At 45.5% G+C, this 9234-nt stretch overlaps 1 protein-coding gene and 1 long non-coding RNA gene across 2 annotated transcripts in view; one reads left to right on the top strand and one right to left on the bottom strand.

The window, feature by feature from the left end:
* LOC310762276 overlaps positions 1-9234 on the top strand; it is a 466366-nt gene that overhangs the window by 377890 nt on the left and 79242 nt on the right. The window lies entirely within an intron of this gene.
* The window catches only part of AP2M1 (adaptor related protein complex 2 subunit mu 1), a 28387-nt gene continuing 24946 nt past the window's right edge, over positions 5794-9234 (bottom strand). Inside the window, exons 8-11 of the mRNA XM_083612928.1 lie at positions 8536-8671; positions 7985-8082; positions 7731-7842; positions 5794-6913 (exon numbers count right to left, since the gene is read on the bottom strand). Of these exons, the coding sequence (XP_083469054.1) occupies positions 6779-6913; positions 7731-7842; positions 7985-8082; positions 8536-8671 (481 nt within the window). The 3' untranslated portion in view covers positions 5794-6778. The remainder of the gene's footprint in view (positions 6914-7730; positions 7843-7984; positions 8083-8535; positions 8672-9234) is intronic.

The raw sequence follows: 9234 nt of genomic DNA, 5'->3' as shown, positions 1-9234 counted from the left end.
TGCACCAGCCCTGCCAAATTTAAAGTTCCAAGCTTGCAAAAGTGCCTAAAAGTTGTTCTCTCACTCACGAGTAGCACGAGATCTTGCTAGTGATACTGATGCTGAGTCATGGCAGGATCTTCCCAAAAAGGACCTTCCCAAAAGCTCAACAACTTTTGCGTCTGGATTTTCACTTCTTGAAATAATGGGAACCCTACATTAACTTTCTGGTGCTTAATATTAAAAACAGGGTTTTGATGGATGAAATTAGCCCATTCCTAGTTTGGCACTTAAGAAAATTACTAAGGGTTCACTGTAAGCAGGGGACAGAGTCTGAAGTGGTTAGTTGTACTTGTTCAACTTCTTTCTAATGCTAACAGTTAATCAGCATGGAAATGTAAATAAAGTCACTTGAGCCTGGAAGTGAGATTGCCAGAGTTTGTTGGTGAGGAAGTCATTGGATTCCATTTTTATTTAATTTATATATCCTGCCTTTCCTGGAAGGAACTCAAGCCAGAGTACATCAATATACTCCCCTACCCTTTTATACTTACGGTCACTAGATTGGGCTAGTTACTCTTAGTCTAACTTAGCCTATTTCAGCCTGTGAGTTTCATGGAAGTGTGGGGAGTTGAATTTGGGTCTCCCGGCATAAGGCTCTATAATAACCACTGTGAGCCTGATCTCTTGTCCTTCCATTGCTGTCTGGCAGGAAATTTGGAAAACTAACCAGCTCCATCTGCCCCAAGGTGTCTAGCACCTTCCCACTTCCCCACTGAAGATATCAACTGTGACACAGGCTGTGAATGACACCTGTCTCCTTTTGACCACTCAAACCAGTGTGCGAAAAAAAGCCCTTTAAATCTGAGTTGTTGCCTTATTCCCTACTCCTCGCATCAGGGTCTGCTGATTCCCTCCCTACTACTGGGGTTCATCACCTGCCCTCAACCATCAGAACATGCCCATCTACATTATAATGCTTGTGAATAGTCTGAGTTGTTATTAGGTCACAATAGGTAGCTTTCAGCCACAACACTCCTTAAAAAAAAAAAAAACACCTGCCTTATCCCTTTGCCTTCTTCCCTTCCTTCTATTATTCATAAAACCTCTTGTACTTTGGCTACTGGGGTCTGCAGTGTGTGTTTGCCAAAATCTGGGAATCTAGTGATCTCCCATATGTATAAGCCAACTAAATATGACATAATAGCAAACTAAATATGACATAATAGGCATCACTGAAACCTGGTGGGATAAGTCCCACGATTAGAATGTAATAATGGAGGGATACAATCTATTTCAGAGAAACAGACCAGACAAGAAAGGAGGAGGAGTGGCGTTATATGTCAGGGATGTGTATACCTGTGAAGAGATCCAAGATTTAGAACCTCAAAGCCAAAGTGAGAGCATTTGGGTCAAAATTATGGGAGAGAAGAATAACAGTGACCTCATTGTGGGAGTTTACTATAGATCCCCAAGCCAAACGGAGGACATAGATGATGCCTTCCTGGAACAGATGGCCAAGCATGCAAAAGGAAGGGAGATAGTAGTAATGGGGGACTTCAATTACCCGGATATTTGTTGGATGTCAAACTCAGCCAAGAGCATAAGGTCAAACAGATTCCTCACTGGCCTTGCAGACAACTTCATTGTCCAGAAAGTGGAAGAAGAAGAAGAAGAAGAAGAAGAAGAAGAAGAAGAGTTTGGATTTGATATCCCGCCTTTCACTCCCTTTAAGGGAAACCAGGGAAGATTCTGGAGCAGATCATTAAGCAAACAGTCTGTGAGTACCTAGAAAGGAATGCTGTGATCACCAATAGTCAGCATGGATTTCTGAAAAATAAGTCATGTCAGACTAACCTGATCTCGTTTTTTGACAGAATTACAAGCCTGGTAGATGAAGGGAACGCAGTGGATGTAGCCTACCTTGATTTCAGCAAGGCATTTGACAAGGTGCCCCATGATATTCTTGTAAAGAAGCTGGTAAAATGCGGTCTTGACTATGCTACCACTCAGTGGATTTGTAACTGGCTGACTGACCGAACCCAAAGGGTGCTCATCAATGGTTCCTCTTCATCCTGGAGAAGAGTGACTAGTGGGGTGCCACAGGGTTCTGTCTTGGGCCCGGTCTTATTCAACATCTTTATCAACCACTTGGATGATGGACTCAAGGGCATCCTGATCAAATTTGCAGATGACACCAAACTGGGAGGGGTGGCTAACACCCCAGAGGACAGGATCACACTTCAAAACGACCTTGACAGATTAGAGAACTGGGCCAAAACAAACAAGATGAATTTTAACAGGGAGAAATGTAAAGTATTGCACTTGGGCAAAAAAAATGAGAGGCACAAATACAAGATGGGTGACACCTGGCTTGAGAGCAGTACATGTGAAAAGGATCTAGGAGTCTTGGTTGACCACAAACTTGACATGAGCCAACAGTGTGATGCGACAGCTAAAAAAACCAATGCAATTCTGGGCTGCATCAATAGGAGTATAGCATCTAGATCAAGGGAAGTAATAGTGCCACTGTATTCTGCTCTGGTCAGACCTCACCTGGAGTACTGTGTCCAGTTCTGGGCACCACAGTTCAAGGACACTGACAAACTGGAACGTGTCCAGAGGAGGGCAACCAAAATGGTCAAAGGCCTGGAAACGATGCCTTATGAGGAATGGCTAAGGGAGCTGGGCATGTTTAGCCTGGAGAAGAGGAGGTTAAGGGGTGATATGATAGCCATGTTCAAATATATAAAAGGATGTCACATAGAGGAGGGAGAAAGGTTGTTTTCTGCTGCTCCAGAGAAGCAGACACGGAGCAATGGATCCAAACTACAAGAAAGAAGATTCCACCTAAACATTAGGAAGAACTTCCTGACAGTAAGAGCTGTTCGAGTGAAATTTGCTGCCAAGGAGTGTGGTGGAGTCTCCTTCTTTGGAGGTCTTTAAGCAGAGGCTTGACAACCATATGTCAGGAGTGCTCTGATGGTGTTTCCTGCTTGGCAGGGGGTTGGACTCGATGGCCCTTGTGGTCTCTTCCAACTCTATGATTCTATGATTCTAAGCCACTTGGGTTCATATAGGAGCGTAAGATTGCAGGTGTAAACAAACAGTAAGTGCTCTGATCTCTGGGAAAGACAGGGTGCGGTAGGCTGGTTCTGTGCATAGCGAGAGGGATTTGGCTGGGAAATGCAGGGTGCATTGTCTCAGGATTTTAGTATTTCCTACGGCTCCCCTGTATTCCTTCCTATCTGGGTGGGCTAGGAGTTGAGAGGGAAGTAGAGGCAGCTATTACTAGGTGGATAAAGGCAAAACTGGCCAACTCTCTGAGGCAGCTGTGCAACGAAAGATAAGCAGGCTCTAGTCTACTGAGCTTTCCCCTTCCAGCATGACCACTGCAATCTGCAAGCTGTCTGGCCGTTCAGCCGGCACCTCTGACAACTAGCCAAAGGCAGCTATAGATTGTAGCCTGCTAGGCAATTTGACAGGGTAAGCCAGGGTAAGCCTGGCTGCAAAATCAAGTGGCTTATTATGCTCCCCCCCCCCCATAAACAGGCTGATGCATTCAGTGAGATGAATCACAATGTTTCTGTCCACTCTAGCTGGCCCTATACCCTTGATATTTATTCCCTTTGTCATCTGCCAATCACCTATGTCATATACCTTTCAGGCTAGATTTGCCATGAGAGACTAAGAGAAGCATGTGCACCCACCCACTGCTCAAAGAGTGCTGGCAGGCTTCACAGAGAATAAATCCCTCTGGTGGTGAAGTTCCTTCACAGCAGCAAGACAGCATTTTCAATTGGAGCCTTCTATGACGCTGCAGAATCCAGAATCCATTCACGACAGCAACATAAGGAACACCTCCACACCACAGCCTAATGTTCAGAGTGATAGCATCCACTTTCTGGCTTGCCTGGAAAAGCAGGGGAGGTGGACTGGCTCAGTGAACTGCCACTAAAGCCAAAAATACTAATAGGAAGGTTGAGCTGATAAAGCACTAAAGCAGCTGCATCAGAGCCCAAAAGGTTGGAGAAGCAAAGTTGTATGAAGAGAACAACCCTTTTCCAAGTGCAAAGTGAGCTTTGACTAAAAATCCTCTTCAAGGTTTCGTTTTTTGTAGGGTCCAGGACTGCAATGTGGCACAGTAGAATTCACTCTGGCCATCTCCCTGCTGGCTGCCTGGTTTTTATCATTTTTATAGGCAGTTTCTACTGTCTCAACAGTTATTGACCAATTTCCATAGTGAAGCAAAAACTAACATTTGAGCATAAGTTAATGCTTCCAAGGCTGATCCTCTCCGAAAAACCTCAACATGCGCTGGATATGACTCCCGTCAGTGTGATAATAACTGAAACACTTTACTCAAAAGACCTCTTCTCCACCTCGACCAATCACTTGTTATGACACAGCCCTGAAGGGAGGGATAGGCTGCAGTGTGACGTTCATGCTGTTCTTATGAGCTACAATAAAGCCCAACAGCTCTGGCTGGTGTGGCGATCACACAGGGCTCCCGGACGTTTCACGGTCTATTGACCTTGTGCCACCACTGCGGTTGCTTTCTTCGCTGCCACCACCCCGCTTCTCACGGGGACACACGGAGTCCAGACAGTTGTTAACATAAACAAATAATCAAGTTTATTTTTAAGTGCAGGAATAAGCGTATGGTTTCAGTTTATTTTTCTCTTGTCAGTTTCTTAAATCTTAGTTCCTACAACTTCAAACTGAATTATTCCCAACTATCTATCTAACTCCCTAACAATTCCTCTCACTCTCTCACAATACAACTCAACCAACCCACTGCGTATTCCACCCTCTTCCTTCTCCAACACCCAAGCCTCAACTCCCAACTGACAAATCTCAACTCCCAACCGTCAACCCCCAGACCTCAACTGACTTTTCAAAACCTTCCATTCTATCTTTTAGTCCCCCACAATGGCCTGTTGGCTATGCAAATAAAGTCTATTCTATTCTATTCTTTTAGTCCCCCCTTGCATTCTCACTGGCCAATCACATCACACCCATTTTAACCCTTTCCTTGACACTTCCTAGGGGCAAACGCCACAGCTGGTTCCCTAACAGAACTGAGAGTGCATGGCAGAACACTTCCCAGAAATCTGCACCAGGCAAGAACTCCACAGCAGTCATGTGGGGATTGTTTAGCAGAGAAACCTCAGTACTTTAACACAATGACCTTTGTAGATGTGAGTTGTGTATCAGTAACAGAAATGTGCTTTTGTGGCAGTTCTGTGGCAGCAAGGAGGTGGTGGTCCCGAGTGCCAATGCTGTCAAGGCTTTGCTCTCCCTCCTCAATTGTAGGCAATGACTGCAAGGCTGAAAAATACAGCTTGATTGCTGACACTATAGGACAGAGCTTTCCAAACTGTGTGTCACGACACATTGGTGTGTCAGCTGCAGTGTGTAGGTGTGTCATGCTAACGCTCTCCACGCTCCAGGGGCTGGAAAGGGATTAGTTTAACCTCTTGCTTGCTAGTAAAACTGAATTACTGTGTCGTGAAATGAAACATGTCTAAAAAGTGTGTCACCAACATGAGAAGTTTGGAAAGCTCTGCAGTAGGCCAACAACTGGCAAATGCACAGGGATGCAGCTTTGGTCCCTTCCCAGTTTTTAGAGCACAGGGTAGCCACAGTCTGGTGATGGGTCCAACCAATAATAATAATAATAATAATAATAATAATAATAATAATAACAACAACAACAACAACAATAAATTTTATTTATTTATATCCCGCCCTCCCCAGCCGAAGCTGGGCTCAGGGCGGCTCCCCTAATAAGAGCACCACTTACAAACAAGCTGGTTCTACATACTTTTATTGGGTTTAGAACTGGACAAATCACAAGTGTACAAAATGGTAGACCACACTATCAGAAGCAGAGGACTGTGGGTTGCAGCAGCATTTCTATTGACCCAAAAGCATTTTGGGAAATGAAAGCATAAACTGATTGGGCAAAAAGAAAAAAGGGTGGGGGCAAGGGAGAGAGAAGAGAATGGAGGCAAGGAATTACATAACTGGCCAATTCCAAATTAAGAGGACAAAACCTGTAGATTTTTAAAGACAAGCTGACCTGTCCTCATGTGCCTGCTGGGTTTACTTTTTGGAGGAGGGTGTAGTTCTGATTGGGGGTGGGGAAGGGGAAGGTGCAGGGCCCCAAGGCTTTGAAATGTTGTGCTATGCCCACCCACCCCAGCCCAACAAGGAGCAGATGCCAACCCTCTGCCTTTTTGGTCACAAACCTTCCCAGAGCAGGGCTCCATATCAAGGACTCTACACAACAAAGAGGGAGAGGAAGTGTGAGCCCCACTCTGGCAGCACAGCAACAATCACAACAGCAATAGCAAGCACAGGAGCCAGAATCAACTCAAGGTTTGCCCAGCCTATGGTTTTCAGGCCTATTCTACAAGTACATATGCACAAGAACTTCCAAAAATACTAGGATATGATGCAAGTAGTGACACCAACAGAAGAGGAGGGTCTTATCACATGGTGGTGGATGTTCCCTAGAATGACCACAAGGGGGTGGTGGTTAGACTGGCCCTTTTATACCCTGGGACAGAAGCAAGAGGTGAGCTGTGGCGGGGGGGCTCTCTAGCCGCCCAACGCCAGCTGCAAACTCCAACAGTGACTGAAGCCAGAGCAGGCACCAGTGTTCTTTTTCCAGAGAAGCTGCAGGAGTCTAGCGTCCAGCCTCTGTACGGAGGAGGGGCCAGAGAGATGCTCTTCAATTGTACTTTGAGACCAAGGGAGGCTGGGGAAGAGGGAGCCAGCTGGCTGCTGAGGGCTAGCATCTTGTCTCGTAGATTCCACTCCTGCCAATGTACCTCACCCATTTGATCACATCGTGGTCACTGTAGTTCAGCTTTGGCTCAAAGACTTTCAGGTAGCGCACCTTCAGCCCGGATGGTGCAAATGGGACCTGTGCAAAAGGAGAGTAAGGATGGAGAACAGAAATAAGTCTACAGCCTGGATGCTGTGGGTAAAAGCTGCCCACCCCAACATACAGCACTAAAGAAACTGTTCACAGCAGGAGTCTTTTTTAGTTCTCTACCACCTCAGCAGTTCTGAAGATCTCCTTAAGTCAAAAGCGAAACGGCTGACTACTCTTTAATAATTCCAGTAAGAAATCTGCAGCTGTTACCCAGAAGCACACAACTGGGAGACAGATTTAAATACACAGGTGGCTTGCAGGATCCTGTTCATTCCCCAGCAGGGACATATATTAAGAAGCTAATGATTAGCTGAACCACCACCTTGAACTGTGATAGGAATGTGCAAATTTTGCTTTCAGTACAACTTGAGATCTTCCTCAACCTCCCACTTCTGTCCCATGTTCCAGAGTTACCCTGTAGTGTCCTTGTGGAATGCCAGTTAAGCAAACTACCTTGCCAATTACCGTGGCTTTTGAAAGCTAATGACTCTCTCATTCCAGCTTTTCAACTCTTAGGAAGAAACTCTTAGGAAGACAGAAAAGCATGGCAGTTCGGTTTGCAAGGGATTTCTTAAACTTGCATCATAATGGGAATCAGAATGAAAAGTCCTATAGTGATAAGCAGAACCTTTGGGGGCACACACACAAAAGCTATGGTGAAAGATTCTTCACTGACAAATGACTTCTGTTAAACAGGGGCATACAAGAAATTAATGCCTGTGCTCACTGCACCTTTGTTTTTGCAGTAATGCTGCCCCTTCCTGGAGCTTCAGCAGCCATCCAGGAAAAGACTCTGCCCTCGTACCTCAAAGTTCATGGAGATCGGTGGCCGAGCCCATTTCTTCTTGTCATTGGTGGGAAGAAGTTCTATCTCTGCGCTGATCTGAGACTCCTTCATTCCAGCCATACGCTTAATTCTAAGAAACGAGAAAAGGGAATAAAGAGGAAGCTGCTCTCTAAGTCAGGTAAGCCTGGAGGGGAGTATGAGAACTGCCAGTACCAATAGCCCTTATTAGGCTACAGTTGCCTAGAGCAAGAAGTGTGACAGGACTGACTTACTTCCAGACAATGGCATTCTCACTGGCCTTGTATTTTGCCTTCCCTTTCATGCAGATGACTTGAACGCCACTTGTATTAAGAGGTGTTGGGATTCGCACCTGGAAGACAGAAGTAGTTTGAATTCCATTTCAACAGAAATGTCATTTCTGTGGTCATTTCAACAGAACTTTTCCCGTTTGTCAACAAACAGTCCAGGGCACATAAGGAGCAGCTGGCTTTGCCATCGATAGTGAAATGTATGCCAAAAAGACTCTAGCCATGCTCAGCTACTAGCAGTGTGGTTCTGTTGCAGTGCAAACATATCCAGCCAAAACCTGCATCATATCCAAAGACAGTTATGGCACTCTGATCTTCAGAAAAAGCAAAGGCTTTGCAAAGGCCTGGCAGCATCTATACTCAGGCACCAAGAGGGAAAAGCAGGGACAACAGCCCCTGCCCCCATCTTTCATAGGCTAACAAGTTGGAAGTGAAGTTCCACAGAAGCGCCCTCCCACCACCACTACAACATACTGCTGCATCTTGTGCAAACCTGATGCCCTTGTTGCACTTACCTCTATCTTCTGAGCCAAGAGGGAAGGCTTAAAGTTGGATTTGATCACAACCTTCACCTCCAGCTTGGTGCGGCCCACCTCCCGCACCAGGGGGATCACACGGAAGGGCAGGATAATGTCCTTAGTGGTTCGATACCTGAGAGTCAAGATTTAATATCCTTTAGTGGATGGAGGGGAAGGCATCCCAGTGTCTGACCACTGGATGGTGACAAGAAGAGAAACCGATATGCTTTCGCTTACAGAAACAGAGGCTGGCCATGCCACAGTTTGCAAATCCTCGCCTTAAGAGGACACTTGATCTGAAAGGACAGCCTGATGCTAAACCACTTGTTAGCTTTTGAATGGAAAGAGGACATAATGGACAGAGCAGGTGTTAAGTACAGTTAGGTTAAAAACTGCTCTCAGTCTACTTTGCAGAACAATTAAATGAAAATGCAATTTAAAAACCTGAAAAGGCAGCCACATCTATTTCCAGCAGGCAAAAAGGTGCTGAGAACAGTGGAGCTTATGTACATTTATTGGGGAGAGGGAAACAGAGTTTTCCTTCAAAGCCCAACTGCACCGGCTGCCAATTAGTTTCTGGGCCCAATTCAAAGTGCTGGTTTTGATCTATAAAGCCTTAGCCCGCTCAGGACCGCAATACCTCAAAGACTACCTCTCCACATATGAACCAACCCAGACCCTGCAATTGTCATCTGA

This window comes from Podarcis filfolensis, assembly GCF_964270895.1.
Source record: "Podarcis filfolensis genome assembly, chromosome: 5".
Taxonomy (NCBI): domain Eukaryota; kingdom Metazoa; phylum Chordata; class Lepidosauria; order Squamata; family Lacertidae; genus Podarcis; species Podarcis filfolensis.
Note: the sequence above shows the minus strand (reverse complement) of the source record. Positions and strands in the feature narration are given on the sequence as shown.